The sequence below is a fragment of the Muntiacus reevesi genome, chromosome 11 (genome assembly GCF_963930625.1).
Source record: "Muntiacus reevesi chromosome 11, mMunRee1.1, whole genome shotgun sequence".
Lineage (NCBI taxonomy): Eukaryota > Metazoa > Chordata > Mammalia > Artiodactyla > Cervidae > Muntiacus > Muntiacus reevesi.
Window position 1 is genome coordinate 67,131,532 of NC_089259.1, and position 22,308 is coordinate 67,153,839.

A 22,308-nucleotide genomic window follows, 5' to 3' on the forward strand; every position below is an offset into this window, starting at 1 on the left:
TAAGATTTCTTTCCTTCTACTAATCCTGGGATTCTTCATTTCTTCCTTTTCAAGTTGTTTTAGGTGTAGAGTTCTGTTATTTTTTTGACTTTTTTTCTTGTTTCTTGAGGTAAGTCTGTATTGCTATGAACCTTCCCCTTAGCACTGCTTTTACAGTGTCCCATAGGTTTTGTGTTGTTGTGTTTTCATTTTCATTCATTTCTATGCACATTTTGATTTCTTTTTTGATTTCTTCCGTGATTTGTTGGTTATTCAGAAGTGTGTTGTTCAGCCTCCATATGTTGGAATTTTTAGTAGTTTTTCTCCTGTAATTGACATCTAATCTTACTGCATTGTGGTAAAAAATTCGGCTTAGAGTGATTTCAGGTTTTTGAATTTACCAAGGCTAGATTTATGGCCCAGGATGTGATCTATCCTGAAGAAAGTTCCATGTGCACTTGAGAAAAAGGTGAAATTCTTTGTTTTGGGGTGAAATGTCCTATAGATATCAATTATGTCTAGCTGATCCATTGTGTCATTTAAAGTTTGTGTTTCCTTGTTAATTTTCTGTTTAGTTGATCTATCCATAGGTGTGAGTGGGGTATTAAAGTCTCCCACTATTATTGTGTTATTGTTAATTTCCCCTTTCATAATTGTTAGCATTTGCCTTATATATTGTGATGCTTCTATGTTGGGTGCATATATATTATAATTGTTGTATCTTCTTCTTGGATTGATCCTTTGATCATTATGTAGTGTCCTTCTTTGTCTCTTTTCACAGCCTTTATTTTAAAGTCTATTTTATCTGATATAAGTATTGCTACTCCTGCTTTCTTTTAGTCTCTATTTGCATGGAATATCTTTTTCCAGCCCTTCACTTTAGGTCTGTATGTCTCCCTTGTTTCGAGGTGCGTCTCTTGTAGACAACATATATAGGGGTCTTGTTTTTGTATCCATTCAGCCAGTCTTTGTTTTTTGGTTGGGGCATTCAACCCATTTACATTTAAGGTAATTATTGATAGATATGATCCCATTGCCATTTACTTTATTGTTTGGGGTTCGAGTTTATACACCTTTTCTGTGTTTTCTGTCTAGAAAAGGTCCTTCAGTATTTGTTGAAGAGCTGGTTTGGTGGTGCTGAATTCTCTCAGATTTTGCTTGTCTGTAAAGCTTTTGATTTCTCCTTCATATTTGAATGAGATCCCTGCTGGGTACATTAATCTGGACTGTAGGTTATTTTCTTCTATCACTTTAAGTATGTCCTCCCATTCCCTTCTGGCCTGAAGAGTTTCTGTTGAAAGATCAGCTGTTATCCTTATGGGAATCCCCTTGTGTGTTATTTGTTGTTTTTCCCTTGCTGCTTTTAATATTTGTTCTTTGTGTTTGATCTTTGTTAATTTGATTAATATGTGTCTTGGGGTGTTTCACCTTGGGTTTATCCTGTTTAGGACTCTCTGGGTTTCTTGGACTTGGGTGATTATTTCCTTCCCCATTTTAGGGAGGTTTTCAACTCTTATCTCCTCAAGTATTTTCTCATGGACTTTCTTTTTGTCTTCTTCTTCTGGGACTCCTATGATTCAAATGTTCGGGCATTTAACATTGTTCCAGAGGTCTCTGAGGTTATCCTCATTTCTTTTAATTCTTTTTTCTTTTTTCCTCTCTGTTTCATTTATTTCTACCATTCTATCTTCTACCTCACTTATCCTATCTTCTGCCTCCATTATTCTACTGTTGATTCCCTCCAGAGTGTTTTTTTTATCTCATTTATTACATTAATCCTTATATATTGACTCTTTTTTATTTCTTCTAGGTCCTTGTTAAACCTTCCTTGCATCTTCTTGATCCTTGTCTCCAGGCTATTTATCTGTAACTCCATTTTGTTTTCAATATTTTAGATCATTTTCACTATCTTTATTCAGAATTCTTTATCAGGTAGATTCCCTATCTCTTCCTCGTTGGTTTGGTTTGGTGCACATTTATCCTGTTCCTTTACCTGCTGAGTATTTCTCTGCCTTTTCATTTTGGTTATATTGCTATGTTTGGGGTGGCCTCTCTGTATTCTGGCAGTTTTTGGTTCCTCTTTATTGTGGAGGTTCCTCACTGTGGGTGGAGTTGAATGGCTGGCTTGTCAAGGTTTCCTGGTTAGGGAAGCTTGTGTTGGTGTTCTGGTAGGTGGAGCTGGATATCTTCTTTCTGGAGTGCAATGAAGTGTCCAGTAGTGAGTTTTGAGATGTCAGTGGATTTGGTGTGACTTTGGGCAGCCTGTATATTGAAGCTCAGGGCTATGTTCCTGTGTTGCTGGAGGATTTGCATGGTATGTGTTGCTCTGGAACTTGTTGGCCCTTGGGTGGTGCTTGGTTTCAGTGTAGGTATGGAGACATTTGATGAGCTCCTATCGATTAATGTTCCCTGGAGTCAGGAGTTCTCTGGTGTTCTCAGGTTTTGGACTTAAGCCTCCTGCCTCTGGTTTTCAGTCTTATTCTTACAGTAGCCTCAAGACTTCTCCATCTATACAGCACCGACAATAAAGCATCTAGGTTAATGATAAAAAGTTTGTCCACAGTGAGGGACAGCCAGAGAGGTACACAGAGTTACATGGAGAAGAGAAGAAGGAGGTGGGAGATAGAGGTGACCAGGAGGAGAAGAGTGGGAATCAAGAGGGGAGAGAGCCAGCTAGCCAGTAATCACTTCTCTATGTGCTCTCCACAGTCTGGATCCCTCAGAAATGTTCACGGAGTTACACAGAAAAGAAAGAGGGAGGAAGGAGACAGAGGTGGCCAAGAGGATAATAGCGGGAATCAAAAGGAGAGAGACTGATCTAGCCAGTAATCAGTTCCGTAAATGTTCTCCATGGCCTGGAACACACAAAGAGATTCACAGAGTTGGGTAGAGAAGAGAAGGAGGAGGGAGGAGATAGAGGTAACTTGGTGGAGAAAAAGGAGAGTTAAAAGAGGGAGATAGCAATCCAGCCAGTAATCTTGCTCCCAGGTAAAAATGGATACTGAAGATTGGGTTCTTAAAGGTACAAATTTGATAACAAATACCAAAAAGCAGAGATTAAAAATCTAGAGTAGAGGTTAGATTCGCAAAAATACAATATTAAAGAAAAAAACAAAGTCACAAAAATTATATAAATATATATATATATATATATATATATATATATATATATATATATGAAGTTTGTTTTTAAAATAGGGTCTTTTTTCCCCCCAAAAGTAATAGTAGGTTATACAAATGAAAGTTAAAGGAGTAGTAAAGTGCTTTAAAATTAAAAAATTTAAAAAGAAAACAGTAAAAACATATCTAGAACTTTCTCTGGTGTTGTTGTGGACCGTGTGGGGTCAGTTCATTTTCAGATAGTTTCTTGATCTGTTTACACATCTCAAGATCTATAAACCCCTTCCTATGTAGTCAGTGCTAACTGCAGGGTTTTAATCTATTGCATCTGTCACTTCCAAAGTGGTTCCCTCTGTTTATTTTAGCTTCTTCTGTTTGCTGGCCTCTTCAGTGTCTAATTTATCCACTGACACAAGAGGGTGAAGGTAGTCACTTATTTAGGCTCACTTGTTCAGTTGTGCTGTGGGGAGAGAGGAGCACTGCAAACAAATATCACTGGCAGGTGTGGGGAATTCTTGCAGTGTCATGGCCACACTGGGTTTGCCCCCGCTTACAGCGTTGTGTTCTTTCCCAGTCTACACTGCTCAGACTCTAGGTTGCTCTGCCGGGAACTGTCTGATGTGGGCCCTGGGTTGCATTAACTTCCCAGGCCTAAGCTGCTTAGGTTCAGGTTCTCGGGTACTCCACAGAGGCGCAGACTTGATTGAGCCTGTGTTTTGTGCCCTTCCCAGGTCCAGGCAGCTCAGTTGACCAAGTGCTTGGCGAGCACAGTCGCCCCCATGTGGGGGCTGTGACTTATCGCCTCCCCCATCCCTGCTGCTCGGTTTTCTGGGTGTACAACTGGCATGCCTTCTCAGGTGTGCCATATGTCTCCTCTGGGGAGCTGATCTCTGGCTGTGACCCTCCTGGTGGTTGTCGACCATCCAGAATCCCAAGAAGTCTTGGTTAGCAACGAAGCCTGCTTGCACTTTGGTAGATGATGCCTCCTTGGGGCCGTGATTGTGCCCTTCTGGCTCTGGCTGTCCCCGCCTGCCTGTCTCCTGCAGGGGATGGGCTGGTCTGCAGCTGGCTAGCTCTGCTCAGTCCTTTGCTCTGTGAGCGGGCCTGGCCGTGTCTTAAGTTAAAGCTTTTCTCAGGATAGCTATCCTACAGTCTGGGTTGCTATCTCTACTTAGTTCCCTCAGATTGTCTTTGGGGCATTCCGGCCTGGACCTTACCCTCAGCATTGCAGCACACGCATCCTTGTCCAGTCCCCGCTTGCTAGTGGTGGATGTGAGCATCTGTGCTGCTTCTCCGCTGGGAGTTGCCATTAGGCATGTAATCTGTGGGGTTTAATTATTTATTTATTTTTCCTCCCAGTTATCTTGCCCTCTGAGGTTCCAAGGCTTGCCACAGACTCACCGGTGAGAGTGTTTCCTGGTGTTTGGAAACTTCTCTCTTTTTTTTAAGACTCCCTTCTTGTGACAGATCTTCATCCCTACCTCTTTTGTCTCTCTTTTTATCTTTTATATTTTTTTCCTACCTCCTTTCAAAGGCAATGGACTTTCTGGGTGCCTGATGTCCTCTGCCATCAACATTCTAGGAATCTGAACTAAAATGGACTGGAATGGGTGAATTTAACTCAGATAACCATTATATCTACTACTGTGGGCAGGAATCCCCTAGACGAAATGGAGTAGCCATCATAGTCAACAAAACAGTCTGAAATGCACTACTTGGATGCAATCTCCAAAACGACAGAATGATCTCTGTTCATTTCCAAGGCAAACCATTCAATATCATGCTAATTCAAGTCTGTGCCCCGACCAGTAACGCTGAAGAAGATGAAGTTGAACAGTTCTATGAAGACCTACAAGACCTTCTAGAAATAAAACCCAAAAAAGATGTCCTTTTCATTATAGGGGACTGGAATGCAAAAGTAGGAAGTCAAGAAACACTTGGAGTAAGAGGCAAATTTAGCCTTGGAGTACAGAGTGAAGCACGGTAAAAGCTAATAGAGTTCTGCCAAGAGAACTCACTGGTCGTAGCAAACACCCTCTTCCAACAACACAAGAGAAGAATCTACACTTGGACATCACCAGATGGTCAACACTGAGATCAGATCGATTATATTCTTTGCAGCCAAAAGTGGAGATACTCTATACAGTCAGCAAAAACAAGACTGGGAGCTGACTGTGGCTCAGATCATGAACTCCTTATTGCCAAATTCAGACTGACATTGAAGAAAGTGGAGAAAACCACTAGATAATTCACATATGACCTAAATCAAATCCCTTATGACTATACAGTGACAGTGAGAATTAGATTTAAGGGACTAGATCTGATAGACAGAGTGCTTGATGAACTATGGATGGAGGTTTGTGGCATTGTACAGGAGACAGGAATCAAGACAATCCCAAAGAAAAAGAAATGCAAAAATGCAAAATGCCTATCTGAGGAGGCCTTACAAATAGCTCTGAAAAGAAGAGGAGCAAAAAGCAAAGCAGAAAAGGAAAGATATTCCCATTTGAATGTAGAGTTTCAAAGAATAGAAAGGAGAGATAAGAAAGCCTTCCTCAGTGATCAATGCAAAGAAATAGAGGAAAACAATAGAATGGGAAAGACTAGAGATCTCTTCAAGAAAATTAGAGATACCAAGGGAACATTTCATGCAAAGATGGGCTCAATAAAGGACAGAAATGGTATGGACCTAACAGAAGCAGAAGATATTAAGAAGAGGTGGCAAGAACACACAGAAGAACTGTACAAAAAAGATCTTCACGACCCAGATAATCACTATGGTGTGATCACTCACCTAGAGCCAGACATCCTGGAATGTGAAGTCAAGTGCGCCTTAGGAAGCATCACTATGACCAAAGTTAGTGAAGGAGATGGAATTCCAGTTGAGCTATTTCAAATCCTGAAAGATGATGATGTGAAAGTGTTGCACACAATATGCCGGCAAATATGGAAAACTCAGCAGTGGCGACAGGACTGGAAAAGATCAGTTTTCATTCCAATCCCTAAGAAAGGCAATCTGAAAGAATGCTCAAACTACCACACAATTATACTCACCTCACACGCTAGTAAAGTAATGCTCAAAATTCTCCAAGCCAGGCCTCAGCAATATATGAACCTTTTTTTTTTTTTTTTTCCTTCAGCTAAGACAGCAAAAGAGAGGATTTATTGTACACGTTACATTCAGCCACAACTGAGAAGAGAACTAGTCCACAGTTATCACAGGCCCAGGGCAAAGGACCAAAAGGGGCGGCTTGGATCCGGGCAAGGTCAGTCTCTCAAAGGTGGTCGAGGCGATCGGAATGGCCACAGATGTTCCAGGTCCACTGAGAAGTTCTAGAGAGTAGGCATGCAGTCCACAATTTGTACCAGCGCCCCTGGCCTCTGGCTTCCCTTGTTTCTGCTTCTGTGGCTTCCATGGGTGTACAAGTTTACTTGGACCTCTGCCTCATCTTTCTTCTTTTGCGCTTCAGCCTGCGCATTCGCTTCTTCCTCCACTTCGCTCTCATGGCGCAGAGGTTTCTCAAAAGATGGCGCTAAGGCCGAGAGCAAGCAATATATGAACCTTGAACTTCCAGATGTTCAAACTTGTTTCAGAAAAAGCAGAAGAACCAGAGATCAAACTGCCAACACACGCTGGATCATCGAAAAAGTAAGAGAGTTCCAGAAAAAAAACCATCTATTTCTGCTTTATTGACTATGCCAAAGCCTTCGACTGTGTGGATCACAATAAACTGTGGAAAATTCTGAAAGAGATGGGAATACCAAACCACCTGACCTACCTGTTGAGAAACCTGTGTGCAAGTCAGGAAGTTAGAATTGGTCATGAAACAACAGACTGGTTCCAAATAGGAAAAGGAGTGTGTCTAGGTTGTATATTGTCACCCTGCTTATTTAACTTATATGCAGAGTACATCATGAGAAATGCTGGGCTGGAGGAAGCAGAAGCTGGAATCAGGATTGCCAGGAGAATTATCAATAACCTCAGAAATGCAGATGACACCATCCTTATGGCAGAGAGTGAAGAGGAACCAAAGAGTTCTCTTGATGAAAGTGAAAGAAGAGAGTGAAAAAGTTGGCTAAAAGCTCAACATTCAGAAAACTAAGATCATGGCATCCGGTCCCATCACTTCATGGCAAATAGATGGGGAAACAGTGGAAACAGTGTCTGGCTTTATTTTTCTGGGCTCCAAAATCACGGCAGATGGTGATTGCAGTCATGAAATTAAAAGACGCTTACTCCTTGGAAGGAAAGTTATGACCAACCTAGAGAGCATATTAAAAAGCAGAGACATTACTTTGCCAACAAAGGTCTGTCTAGTCAAGGCTATGATTTTTCCAGTGGTCATGTATGGATGTGAGAGTTGGACTATAAAGAAAGTTGAGCACTGAAGAATTAATGCTTTTGAACTGTGGTGTTGGAAAAGACTCTTGAGAGTCCCTTGGACAGCAAGTAGATCCAACCAGTCCATCCTAAAGGAGATAAGTCCTGGGTGTTCATTGGAAGGACTGATGTTGAAGCTGATACTCCAATGTTTCAGCCACCTGATGCAAAGAGCTGGCTCATTTGATAAGACCCTGATACTGGGAAAGATTGAGGCCAGGAGGAGAAAGGGACGACAGAGGATCAGGTGGTTGGATGCCATCATCGACTCGATGGACATGGGTTTGGGTGGACTCCAGGAGTTGGTGATGGACAGGGAGGCCTGGTATGCTGTGGTTCATGGGGTCACAAAGAGCCGGGCATGACTGAGCTACTGAACTGAACTGAACTGATGTCCTCTGCCAGCATTCAGAAGTTGTTTTGTGGAATTTGCTCAGCGTTCATATGTTCTTTTGATGAATTTTTCAGGGAAAAAGTGGTCTCCCCATCCTATTCCTCTGCCATCTAAGGTCCGCCCCCTCTGTGTCAAAACTTAAAATGACTATCTCATTAAAGAGTTAGTAAGGGATTCTAAAATAACTTTTTCTTGCCTCAGAGAAGTTACTTTTTAAGATAGCTTGGTGGAAATCTTTTTAAGGTAGAACAGTGTTAGGATTTTTTGAAGTACAAAGGAAAATATAATTTGATCCATTTAATACTTTTTAACAGTCAGAAGAAAAATTCAGCATGTTTCAATAGATGAAGGCCTTTGACCGTGTATAAATCCTTTAAGTTACCCAGACTTGAAATAAATTAGGTAAGTTTTCAGTTAAATACTAACAGTATGGTATCTTAAAGCAGAATTTTTTTTTTTATTGTCCATATCAACAGTTACATCCTCAGATCAACTTTTCCCTACTTTAATGTGAGATAGCAAATCACCAACATTTTATGTTAAGCCTAGTCTTTGAGGCATTGTTCTTTAATTTCTAAATGATACAAGGTGCTTTACAAGTATGAACAAAAATCTGTTATTCTTTGCTATTTTTGTATCCTTTCCATTCATTTCTTTAAATCTGGTACATGGCATCTTTTCTTCCATGTAGAAAAAATAACTGTTATAAAGCACAACATTTTACTCTAAGGATACTAAATTTAAAAATTTATTCCACTTTTGAAATGGTAGCCAAAAATCTACCTGATTGATGCTCATTTAGCACCTTCTTCTCAATTCTGGTCACTGAAGTACATTCTGAGTTCGCATAAAAATAATGCAGCTTTCAGGCTTTAAAATTACTACATTTAAATTGGACTTCCCTGGTTGGCTCATTGGTAAAGAAGCCTGCAATGCAGGAGACCCAGGTTCTATCCTTGGGTTGGGAAAACCCCTTGGAGAAGGGAATGGCAAGCCACTCTAGTATTCTTGCCTGGGGACTGCTGAGCGACTTTCACTGCAACTGCAAAAGAATCATGAGGTTGTATAGGACAGTGTTTTCCATCCCTTGCAGAGTTACATTTGGCATGTCAAAGGAGAGAGAATATAATCCCACAGCAGCAGCCATTTAAGATAAAAGAAGACAACCCAGAGGGATTCATGCAGAATATTTTAAATATTCCCTTTGAGCAAAATGATTTAACTGATTTTTTTCCAAGGTGATGCTTCTATATGTATCCTTTGAAAAAGTAAAGATCTGGAATAGCATCTTCCATATGGGATATATTGAAAGATAATATTTTGGTTTCAGTGAGTTATACTTCAGTCATTGTTAATTTTGCAGGTCTATTTTCAAAGGATGAGGTTAGTATTAGTCACTCAGTCATGTCTGACACTGTGGAGCCCCATGCACTGTAGCCTGCCAGGATCCTCTGTCTGTGGAATTCTCCAGGCCAAGAATACTGGAGTGGGAATCCATTCCCTTCTACAGAAGATCTTCCCAACCCAGGGATCAAACCTGGATCTTGCATACTGCAGGCAGATTCTTTCCATCTGAGTCACCAGGGAATCCCACAGAGTGTGGCAGTATTGTGTTTTAGATTTGCAGAATTTATAGAGAAAGAAAATTACAGCCTGCACACCCAAGACAAGGACAATTCCTCCAAAGAAACTGGCTGCATCAGAGGCAGGCCTTGGCACAGGTTGTGAGGTCAGAGTTAGAGGGGTCGCTTTTACCTTTCATTCAGTCCAAAAGCAGGTAGTATTAGCAGCCTTAGTGTCATGCGAGTGTATGCTCCTCAGTTCTTTGTCTTGTCACAACAAAGATTTGGAGTGACAGACATTAAAGCCCCTCAGTGGGTCACAGCTCTTAGAGGACAGACCATGTTATAGCTCTTAAATAAATCACTGTTACAGCTCAGTGTTACAGCTCTATTTATTTAGATGATAGCAGGAAAATCCATCTTCAAGGTGTGAGGGCACTTCGATCCAAAGACAGGAAGAGAAGAGCGCCCCATTGTGTGGGTGAGAGAGAGGGAGAGAGAGGAAGAGAGAGGGAGAGAGGGAGAGAGGGAGAGAGGGAGAGAGAGAGAGAGAGAGAGAGAGAGAGAGAGAGAGAGAGAGAGGAGGGCTTTGGCTCCTCTTTTTATATGTTTTTTTGTCCCCCCTGGGCCTATCCTATGCAAATTGGGCTTAGGCAAGAGCGTTGTGTGTTTTACCTGAGGTTCTCACTCAGGTCCTCAGACCTTCCTTTGTTCTATTTTCCCGGGCTTTCCCTTCCAGGTCTTTTAGCCACCGCCATTTTGGACTCCTTTTCCCTATTCTAACTACCTAACACTTAGCATCAAAACAGGAAACACAGCTGTTATGGTTTCCCAGATTTCTGGTTCTGGAGAGGTGGCCCTGAGGAGTGGCAGTTCTGGGGCTCTCGTGGTGCTCAGTAAAGCCGGGCTGTAGTCACATCAGGGCCAGGGTGGTGCCCTGAGCCGGTCATCACACAGAGTGTGGCCAGGAAGCCTGCGGCCCAGAGCAGCAGGTGAGAGAGCCCGACAGCATGTCCTCTGTGCAGGTGTTGAAGTGGACCTGAGGCACCCAATGCTGCATCTGTCTTTCTGTCCCCTATGCTCTCTCCCAGTGTGTGCAGGTGTCCATTGAATTTCTTTTGTACCAAACTATGCAACATTTTAAAATGAACTATCTTGTTCTTTCAAGAGCTTAATAGCATGGTCACAGACTGCTGTGCAAATTGCACTGTAGTACAGAGCACCCTTTTCTGTTCTCCAGGCTTTGCCTTTGGAAGGAGTGTGCCCCTTGCTGGGGTCATTAGTAATTAGGGCTGTCAGGTTAGGTCATGGGTGAGAGACCTTTGGAGGGAGAGGCCAAATGAGGGCTGCAGCCTCGAAGGCAGCATCTCAGATAGCTCTGAGAGACTGCTCCAAAGCGGCAGTGGGGGAAGGTCAATATATAAGGTTTTGGTGAAGGGGGAGTTCAATACCATGAAGCACTCATTTTACAAAAGGATTTTTCTTTAGTCATGAGGATCTGATGTCACCATGAAGGGATTTAGTGCTTCTCTAGATATGGGGAGATGCAAGGACTGAGATCATAAAATCTATTCCTAAAAACATCCAACTATCTAAAGGCCTGTCCTATCAGATTTCCTGGAGCATAGAATGCCTCACTCCACCCTGAACTCCCTCAGGGGTTGTTGAAGGTCAGCAGCTGTAACAGCATGGGGTTCAATCTCTGTAGAGGAAGGTGGCAAATGCCTTTGTTGTTTACTCATTGGCAATGCCCTTGGTAAGTGCCGCTTTGTAGTTAACACTACCCACTCCAGTATTCTTGGGTTTCCCTTGTGGCTCAGCTGGTAAAGAATCTGCCTGTAATGCAGGAGGCCTGTGTTCAGTCCCTGGGTTGGGAAGATCCCCTGGAGAAGGGAAAGGCTACCCACTCCAGTATTCTGGCCTGGAGAATTCCATGGACTATATAGTTTTCAACTACAGAGTTGAAAAGGACTGAGTGATTTTCACTTTCAGTTTATTTAATAAAGGTGCTTATGCTGTCATCTTGTGGAGATTAATGAGACAGTTAAAACCAAGGGTCCTGATGAAAACTTATAGATGACTAAAAACTTCCCATACTGAATATTCTATTAAGTACATTATTTTAATAAACTAGTGTGCATCATTCAGTTTGCATTTCAGGTAGTTGTCTTGTTCTCTCTCCTACTTAAATTCTATGGGTGTCTAAAGCCATGTCCGTATGTAAATCTGATAAAAGAAGGAGGCTTCCTAAAGGCAAATAAAACTACTTCAAACCCCCTAAGACATAGGACTGGATGAAAAGACCTTCAGGACACAGTATCTTAAAATAGGAAGGAGAAAAAATGAGTTAATATTAGCATATCAATGACTATTACATTATTTTCTCTACTTTCTAAAGTAATGTGTGTTACTCAATTGAAATGGGTACATTTTTATAAATTTTAATTTGCAGGCATCAGAGACCCCAACCCTACAAGGCCTTTCCTTTACTGTCAGACCTGGTGAACTGTTAGCTGTGGTTGGACCTGTGGGAGCAGGAAAGGTAAGTTGTGATGCCTTTTGTCAGCTTAATGCAGCAACACACCCCCTGTTAAATCCTCAGAATGGAGCCCAGAGCTGAGTGTACCTAGAGAGTGTTTCTCTAGGTGTGTTCCATGGAACATTCGTTTTGCAAGATTTAGTGGCAAAGTCAGACTTTATTTTTGGGGGCTCCAAAATCACTGCAGATGGTGACTGCAGCCGTGAAATTAAAAGATGCTTACTCCTTGGAAGGAAAGTTATGACCAACCTAGATAGCATATTAAAAAGCAGAGACGTTACTTTGCCAACAAAGGTCCGTCTGGTCAAGGCTATGGTTTTTCCAGTGGTCATGTATGGATGTGAGAGTTGGATTGTGAAGAAAGCTGAGCACTGAAGAATTGATGCTTTTGAACTGTGGTGTTGGAGAAGACTCTTGAGAGTCCCTTGGACTGCAAGGAGATCCAACCAGTTCATCCTGAAGGAGATAAGTCCTGGGTGTTCATTGGAAGGACTGATGCTGAAGCTGAAACTCCAATACTTTGGCCACCTCATGCGAAGAGTTGACTTACTGGAAAAGACCCTGATGCTGGGAGGGATTGGGGGCAGGAGGAGAAGGGGATGACAGAGGATGAGATGGCTGGATGGCATCACTGACTCAATGGGCATGAATTTGAGTCAACTCCGGGAGTTGGTGATGGACAGGGCGGCCTGGCGTGCTGCAATTCATGGGGTCGCAAAGAGTCGGACACGACGGGGCGGTTGAACTGAACTGAACTGAAACCTGGATAACTGCACACTGTGTTTTCCTTCTTGGTGCTTCATGGTGCACATTTGGAAACTGCTTGTCAGGAGGTTGGACGTCTCAGAGAAGGAGGTTATTTATATGGCAGCTCTTCAGGATGGACAGAGACAGTGGGGACTTCTTTTTGTCACAGACCCCTCCAGGAAGTCTGGAGGTTGATAAGGCTCTTCCAGGAAGCTCTGAGCATTTCCTCACATGATGACTCAATCCTGTCAGTTCAGGTGTAGTGAATGTGCAGCCAGGTGCTGGAGATAAAGGTACAGATGTGAGCAAGACCCCTGTGCCTCTGCAACCAGGTTCTGGGGTGAGACAGATACACAGGCAAGTTATTTCAGCCCAGTGTGGTGAGTGCTCTGATGGCAGGGACATAGGCATGTCATTTCTCTGTGTTACAAGAGATTTGAAGGTCATGTGTAGGTGCACTCAGGGTCCTGTGCTTTGCACAACAAAATACAGAAACCTAAGTGTGGGATGTACACATGAGAGTGTAATGATTTCCTTCATGAAGGACTTTAAAAAACTTTTATTTCTAATTGGATGATGATTGCTTTACAATATTGTATTGGCTTCTGCCATACATCAACATGAATTAGCCATAGATATACATATATTTCCTCTCTCTTTAACCTCTTTCCCACCTCTCATCCTATCCTACCCCACCCCCAGGTTGTCACAGAGCCCAGGATTTGAGTTCCCTGGGCATGATGGACTTCTGTTCTTCAAATATAACAACCTCAGAGTTCTTTTAAATAATAATCTTTGTATATACTTTTTACACATAGTTTTAACAAAGTTTTTAAAAATATATTTATTTATTTACTTGATTGCATTGATGCCATAGAGTGCATGGCATCTCTAACTGTGGCATGTGGGATCTTAGTTTCCTGACCAGGGGACCAGGGATCTAACCAGAGCCTCTGGCATTGGCAGGCGGATTCTTCTTCTTCTTCTTCTTCTTTTTTTCCTGTGTTTATTGTCTGGATATAATTATTATTTTTTTAACTTTTTATTTTGTACTGGAGTATAGTCAGTTAACAGTGTTGTGATAGTTTCAGGTGAACAGTGAATGGTAAATGTCAGCTATACCTACACATGTATCCATTCTCCCCCAAACTCCCCTCTCTCCCAGGCTGCCACATAACAGTGAATGGAGTTCCATGTGCTGTACAGTAGGTCCTTGTTGGTGATCAGTTTTAAATACAGCAGTGTGTGCCTGTCCATCCTGAACTCCCTATCTCTTCCTCTTATCCTGGAAGGTGGATTCTTAACCACTGACCCAACAGGGAAGTCCCCACATAGCTTTTTAAGAACAAGTATTTGTCAAGTAAAAGATACCCAGATGCAGGAACAACTGCATTAAACCTCAGATACAGAAAATACACATCCTGCTGGTCTACTCTGCTAGTGAAGGATGTTAGACATTCTTAGTCTTTGCTAAGTAGAGAATTTAATCTGGGGGAACTCAGGCTGAGTAGATTGTTATCATGTTAATATTCCATATCAATCGTTAGTTTACATTTACCAATAGTGCTCTTTTCCATTTTTTCCCTGCAACTTCCAGAGCTGTACTTTGTCCTGTTCTGATCAAGCGCCAGGGTGGGGTCAGTTGTGCTTCGGGGTCTGTGCCTTCCTGAGTGCTACCTCTTCATGTGTGTGTGTTGCCATTTGTTTCAGTCATCACTATTAAGTGCTCTGCTGGGGGAGCTGCCCCCAAGCCAGGGGAAGGTCAGCATGCACGGGAAGATCGCCTATGTTTCTCAGCAGCCCTGGATGTTTCCAGGAACTGTGAGGAGTAACATTTTATTTGGGAAGAAATATGAAAAGGAACGATATGAAAAAGTAATAAAGGCTTGTGCTTTGGAAGAGGTGAGTAATGGCTCTTGAGTTGCATGTACTCATATTTCAAATAATGGTAATATTGGTTTAAATCTAAAGTTTGTTGGAAGTTCTTTTTTTAATTTGAAAGGTCTTTTATTTGTTGCTTTAAGCTGGGACTTCTGGGTAAGTATGCAGTCATATACATTGCTGTTTTAATTCTGATGTGATAATGATGATCACAGAATGCTTTTGTTTCATTTGGTGAAGTTTCATTTACTTTTAGATTCTATTTTCAATAGACAACTACAAAAATTTGTAAGAATAGAGAACACTGTGTAATGAACCCTCTTGTTCCCACCCCCAGGTTCAGCCAGGGTCAGCTGGTGGCCAGTCTTGCTGGATCTTTACCCCTGCCCTGTGCCACCCCTCCACCCAACACCCCCACCTCATCCCCCAGTATTCTAAAGCAGATCCTAGACCTCAGATTAGTTCATCTGTAAACATTTCATCATTGTTCAGTCACTAAGTCCTGTCCAACTCTTTTCATCTCCATGGACTGCAGCATGCCAGGCTTCCCTGTCCTTCACTCTCTCTCAGAGTTTACTCAAACCCATGTCCATTGAGTTGGTGATGCCATTCAACCATCTCATCCTCTGTCATCCCCTTCTCCTCTTGCCCTCAGGCTTTCCCAGTGTCAGGGTCTTTTTCAGTGGATTGGCACTTTGTATCAGGTGACCAAATTATTGGCATTTCAGCTTCAGCCACAGTCCTTCCAATAAATATTTAGGATTGATTTCCTTTAGGATTGACTGGTTTGATATCCTTGCAGTTCAAGGGACTCTCAGGAGTCTTCTCTAGCCCCACAGTTCAAAAGTATCATTTCTTTCACACTCAGCCTTCTTTATGGTCAAACTCTCCCACCTGTACCTGACTACTGGAAAAACCATAGATTTGACTATAAGGACCTTTGTTAAAGTCATATCTCTGCTTTTTAATATGCTGTCTAGGTGTGTCATAGTTTTTCTTCCAAGGAGCAAGGGGCTTTTAATTTCATGGCTGCAATCACTGTCTGCAGTGATTTTTGAACATAAGAAATTAAAATCTGTCACTGTTTCTACCTTTTCCCATCTCTTTCCACCTTTTCCCCATCTCTTTACACCTTTTCCCCATCTATTTGACATGAAGTGATGTGACCAGATGCCACATAAATCCACAATAAACATATTCTGTTACCATAAGCAATAAAGTATATAACATTTGTCTGTATATTATCTTTAATCAATCTTTAAAACTTTTTTAAACAAGTTTTTATAAAAAGCTTTTAAGGCTTTTAAAAACTTTTAGGCATTACATAGTTAAAGGTATCATGTTGATAAATTCTAGTTTGATATTTTCCTACATAAATTATTTGACCTTACAAACCCCTCTTGGATGCCTGTAAGTTTGTAATTTCATGTTTCTAAGTTTGTAATGTGTAAAAAAACACATTCCTGCCAACTTGGACATTTTCTTTTCAGATTGCCTTGACAATCAAAGGATAATAAGTGTGTTGATCCTTCTGTGTCTAGGTATAGAGGCCTTCAAGACTTGAGTTAGTTTAGTGTTGCCTTCATTTCAAATATGCTCTTCAGTCACCACCTGGGCAGCATGATGTGAAAGAGCAGAAGGCTCTGAACTGACATGAGCTGGTTCAGATTCCAGCTCTTCTGTTTAACAGCTGACCGTCCTCAGACCAGTGATGTGACCTCACTCAGTCTCAGTTTCTTCATCTGTGAAATGGGGTCAGTGCTTCCTGTGAGCTTATTGTGAGGACTAGAAATAATCAGTGTCAGGGTCCAGCACAGAGCTTGGTGCACAGATCATACCCCCAGGAGCTGAGAGAAGCTGTGTGCAGGTGTACAAATGATGGAGCAGAATAAGACAGTCCTTCATGAGAGATGAGAGTTGTAAACAGAGTCTTAGGAGCCCAGCAGGAAGAGAGATGACTTCAGGATGGTTTCATGGGAGAGTGTGTTTGGGCTGAGCCTGGAAAGATAGGCGGGATATTGACAGGCTGTGAGAGGAGGAGTGATTCCAAGTGGAAGAAAAGCTGTGAAGGAAGGTGTGTCCTTCCCACTGCTTGACTCGAGTCCAGCCCTCCTATGCCAGGGTCTCATGTCTGGCCCGCATCAACCACTTCAGCAGTCTTCTCCATGGTGCTTCTACTGTAGGTCTCCACCATTGCTGAAGGGCCCTTGATGTGCTTCTGGATGGATGGCATCAAACCTGCATCGCCATTTCCTAGTTTGCCTCTAGTGTAGTGTCTGCTGTTCAGTGAAAATTGGTGAAATTTAACTTAAAGGAAAATAACGTGAATAAAAACACCTTCCTGTCAGTGGGAGGAATTGTAGTATATACTCAAGTCAGGCTTTTCCCTTTAACCTAATCAGAAAATGGTCACTGGGAAATTAGCCTGGACTTGGATTTTACATCAAATCCTCTGAAACATTTTTTCCCACTTGGGGCTGGTCCATAAATAATTGTCAGAGTCAACAACACACTCGCAGTCCTGCTACCAGATTTGGAAAGAGCCTGTTTCTTGTGCCCTAACTGTGCTGAGTGAATGAGTGGATTTAAGTGCCTTTTCTAGAACATGGTTAATATTTCTGTGCCATGACATGTTACTGTTTTGAGAAACAAAATGAAATAACAGAATTAAAGCATCAAAGCTAAAGTAGAACAGTTTGCAAGGACTTCAACAGTGAAACAGAGGCCAATAACTCTGTGTGTGTGTGTGTGTGTGTGTGTGTGTGTGTGTGTGTGTGTGTGTGTGTGTGTGTGTATGTGTGTGTAGAGCTGGGAACCTATCTTAAAATGACTCATTGTTCATGAAAACCAAAGCAAGGGATAGTGATAACTTCTGAACTCATCAAAGAAAGAAAGTGAAATAGTGATGAATTTTCATGACAGTGCAATTGCTGCCTTTCATTTTATGTACCCCAGTTCAGCTTTGAGTGAGCAGGGAAACTGTGTGTGTGTTTGTGTGTCTTTGTGGCTATCAGTGTGGGTTATGATGGACACACTTTCTTTCTTCTCCTTATTGTCATTTGCTTTGCATATTATGACCCACAGGGTCCCACTGTTGGTTTGATGAGAAAATAGGCATCAGCCACCAGTAGCAAGTTACAATCAATTGCTTTCCTCTTTCCATTTATGGAGGGTGTTCATACGTAGATTCTCACATCATCCTTGAGTTTAGTGACTCATTTCTGCAGCACATTCTGTAGAAGAGGAAAGTGAGACTTAGGGAGATCAAAGGACTGGTTTATCACGGAGACTCCAGTGTGCCACCTGCTTTCTCTCCAGATTTCCTCAAGCAGAGACAGAGAGTGAGGGTGGCATCTGCAGAAAGGCACTGCTGTGTATCTCAGGTTGATGCCCGAGGGGTTTAGTAGATAATTCAAAGATTTCTAATGTAATAATTGTGTAACTTTAATCTGATTGTTATCTTGTCATTTTAGGGATATTCTTGTCTTTTTTTTTTAAATTTCTAATTTCCTCAGATACTCTGGGGAAAAGAGACTGATTTGTCTATTTACGTCTTAAACAATATTCAAATATAACTTATGGTAGATTCCCAGATCCTGAAGTCAAAACATCATATTCTTTTTAACTTTGAGTTTTTCCTGGTTCTACAGACAAGCATCTACTTAGTTCAACTGATCTGCTGGTGCCCTTTGAGTACACTGTTTCCTTCCTTTTGATTTTCCTGCCCAGCCTACTCTTTCTGTTCCTATTTCTTGTACAGACCTTGTCTGTCACTGTGTCACTTGCCTTACATATCACTGTGAAGACATTGGTCAGGTGTTATCCCTTCTCTGAAAGTGGGAAGCAGAGACCAAGATCAGCAAAACTGGTAACTTGAAATAAATCATGTGCCTTTACCTCCTGGGCCACCAGCCCTCACACCTGTGTTTCTAGCACAGACCTTCACACCTGCATGTCCAGACGCACCATGACATCACTGAGAGGTCATCTCAGCTTGTCCACAAAAGAAGTCTCCTAAACCTGCCTCCACCATCTTCCCCAACATCGAGACCCTGTCCTTCCTTCCTCACCCCAATACCACAGTCCTCTTTTACAGCCCACACCTGTCCAGTCAGCAGGTCTTACAGACTCTACCTTCCAAGTGTGTCTGGAGTGTGACCTTGTCTCTCCATTTTCACTGCTCCCTAGATTTTTCTAGTAGCCTCCTCACTTGTATCTGCCCACCCTTCCCCACCCCCTTACTTCCTGTTTTCCACAAAGCATAGAAGTAATTCTTTAAAAGACCTCAGACCAGGTCCGTCCTCCCTTCCCCACCTTCCCCTGTTACTGGAGTGACCTCAGGCTCCTCCTCCTCCATCTCCACCCTCACTCCCCTCATTCTCACTCTGCTTTCCTGTCTCCGTGTCCTGAACCCCTTGGGCATCTCTCCGTGGCCACTGCACCTGCCCCTCCCTCTGTGAGGAGCAGCCTCTCCAGGTCTGCCTGAGCCCTGATCCCCCAGATCTGCTCACACCCCCTCTGAGCAGAGCCCTCCCCGCCCAGTGTGGACTCACTTCCCCCCTTTAGTCTCCATCCACCTGAGCACCTTCCTTTTCCTTCTTGTCCTCAGTACTTCCACTGGGGTTAAGTTTCCATATTGTCCATCTACCACCATGGAGAGAAACTCTAGGGGCTTTGTTTCCTCATGGCTGAATTCATTGTGCCCAGAAGAATGCCTGGAGTATAATCAGTCCTCAGTAAATATTTGTTAAAATGGTCAAATGCATAAATGCTTTGAAAAAATGCAAAATAAAAACAAACCAAAAGCCCTGAGAGTTTGTTTGTTTGTTTGTTTGTTTTTTAATCTTCCAGGTTATGGTCACTGTGAAATAAGCCCATTGCTGTTGATTAAAAACTTGTACGAAAAACTGATACTAAAAGGTTAAGATGGCAGGAGGAGAACACATTTTAAATATTTTTTTCTTTTCTGTTTTTCATCTTCATACAGGATTTGCAGAATTTGAAGGAAGATCTAACTGTGATAGGAGATGGAGGAACCCCACTGAGTTCAGGACAGAAAGCCCGGGTCAGCCTCGCCAGGTAAATGGGGTTTCAGTTGCCGTCCTGCCCCTCCTCCTCCATGGCTCCTAGTGGACATGAGCACACAGACCCTGCTCACCCGGTGGGCCTATGTGAAGCAGGGTCTTGCTCCTTTCCCTGGCCTCCTGGAAATGAACCTGGAGTTGTTGGACAGCATCATGATTCAGAGATGAGACCCAGGCAGTGTGAAGTGTCCTCTCCTAATGTCTCTCTACGTTTTCTAGAGCCGTGTATCAGGACGCAGACATCTACCTCCTGGATGATCCATTCAGTGCAGTGGACACAGGAGTCAGCAGGCACTTGTTTGAACAGTGAGTTTGCTTCTATTTTCTATGATCTCTGCCTTCCAGGTACCTGTAGAGAGAGATCAGGGAAGAGAGCTCAGGAAAACTTTTGTGCTTCAGGAGACTCAGCTTACTCAGTCCTGGTGTCCCTCCTTCCCCTCCCTTCCCTCCACAGAAGATCCACCGTAGAGAAATTTTGCCTCATGATGAGGTCAGGACAGGAACATACAGAAAGTTCTTCCAATGTCCGGAGGACAGTGGGGTCTGTGCCTTAGGGAGTGAGGGGTAGATGGAAGATTTCCCCCTGCAACTTGCAGTTGATGGATCCACACCCCAGGGATAAGAAGGCTGATGTAACATTTTAAAATCAGAGAGTAGGGCTTGGTAACCTTGTAATTGGCTGCCAGTTCTTTTCCTCCATCATGTGTTGAAGGCACATTAGAAGTGAAGTTTATCTCTCTCGTTTCTAGAGGCTGGGAAAGTCTAAGATTAGGGTGCCAGAAGATTCAGTGTCTGGTGAGGGTCCAGTTCCTGTGTCCTCATGTCATGGCAGGGATGAGGGAGCCGTGTGGGTCCCTTTTATAAGGACACTCACTAATCCCTTTAATGCAGGCTCCATCCTCATGACCTGGTCACCTCCCAACAGCTATACTCTAGTACCTTGACAGTGGGGATTAAGTTTCAATGTGTGTATTTTGAGGACAAAAACATTCAGTCTATACAAGTTGTCACAGTTGGGGGTACTTAAAGAATAGAAATTAATTTTCTCACAGTTCTCAAGGCTGGAAGTTCAAGGTGTGGGCAGGTTTTGTTTCTGCTGAGACCTCTCTCCTTGCTTACTGGTGGTATCCACACCACAATGTCCTCACATGGCCTTCCCTCTATCCACATGCACTTCTGTGTCTCTATCCTTATTTTAAAGAAGTTTTAACTGAAATATAATTGATTTACAATATTGTCTTAATTTTTTGTATGGCAAAGTTACTCAGTTATGTACATACATGTGTGTGTGTGTCCTCAGTTGCTTCAGTTGTGTCCAACTCTTTGTGACCCCATGGACTGTAGCCTGCCAGGCTCCTCTGTCCGTAGGATTCTCCAGGCAAGAATACTGGAGTGGGTTGCCATGCTCTTCTCCAGGGGATATTCCTGACACAGGGATCAAACCTGCTCTCCTGCATTGCAGGCAGCTTCTTTACCCACTGAACCACCTGGAAGCCCATAAACATACACACATTCTTTTTAATATTCTTTTCCATTATGGTTTCTCTCAGAATATTGAATATAGTTCATTGTGTTATACTGTTGGATCTTGTTGTTTATTCATTCTATATACGATAATTTGTATCTGCTAACCCTAAATTTTCAGTCCATCCCTCTCCCACACCCCCTCCACCCATGCAACCCCAAGTCTGTTCACTATTTCTGTGAGTCTGTTTCTGTTTTATAGATAAGTTCATTTTTTGCCATATTTTGGATTCCACATATAAGTGATATGTGATATTTGTCTTTCTCTTTCTGAGTTACTTTATTTAGTATGATATTCTCCAGGTCTATCCATGTTTTTGCAAATGTCATTATTTTTTTCTTTTTTTGGCTGAGTACTATTGCATTGTCTATATATACCACACCTGTTTATTTGTGAATGCATATGTAGGTTGTTTCCGTGTTTTGGCTATTGTGAATAGTGTTGCTATGAATATAGGGGTACCTGTGATTTATAATTTCATCCAGATATATTCCGAGAAGTGGGATTACTGGATTTTAAGGTAATTCTATTTTCAATTTTCTGAGGAACCTCTATGCTGTTTTCCGTAGTACCTGCAGCAATTTACATCCCAGCAGTAGTATAGGAGGGTTTTCTTTACTCCACACCCTCTCAGCCATTGTTATTTTAATGATGGCCATTCCAACTGGTGTGAGGGGATACCTCACTATAGTTTTGATTTGCATTTCTCTAATAATTCACAATGGTGAGCTTCTTTTCATGTGTCCGTTGGTCATCTGTTTGTGCCCTTTGGAGAAATGTCAATTTTTTTATTGGATTTTTTTTGTTGAGTTGTCTGAGCTGTTTGTATATTTTGGAAATTAAGCCCTTGTTGGTCACATCATTTGTAGTATTTTCTTCCATTCTGTAGGTTGTCTCTTCATTTTATTTATGGTTTCCTTTTTTGTGCAGAAGCTTGTAAGTTTGATTAGGTCCCATTTGTCCATTTTTTATTCTTAAATTACTTATTTATGACTGTCCTGGGTCTTTGTTTCTGTGGGTGTTTTTCTCTAGTTGGTATAAACAGGGGCTACTCTCTAGCTGTGATGCATGGACTTCTCACGGCGATGGCTCCTCT

At 42.2% G+C, this 22,308-nt stretch overlaps 1 protein-coding gene across 1 annotated transcript in view; it reads left to right on the top strand.

Moving 5' to 3' along the window:
* Positions 1-22,308, top strand: part of LOC136144148 (ATP-binding cassette sub-family C member 4-like) — a 146,454-nt gene that overhangs the window by 33,179 nt on the left and 90,967 nt on the right. The window contains 4 exon segments of the mRNA XM_065901807.1: positions 11,889-11,978; positions 14,433-14,624; positions 19,591-19,682; positions 19,907-19,993. Coding sequence (XP_065757879.1) covers positions 11,889-11,978; positions 14,433-14,624; positions 19,591-19,682; positions 19,907-19,993 — 461 coding nt within the window.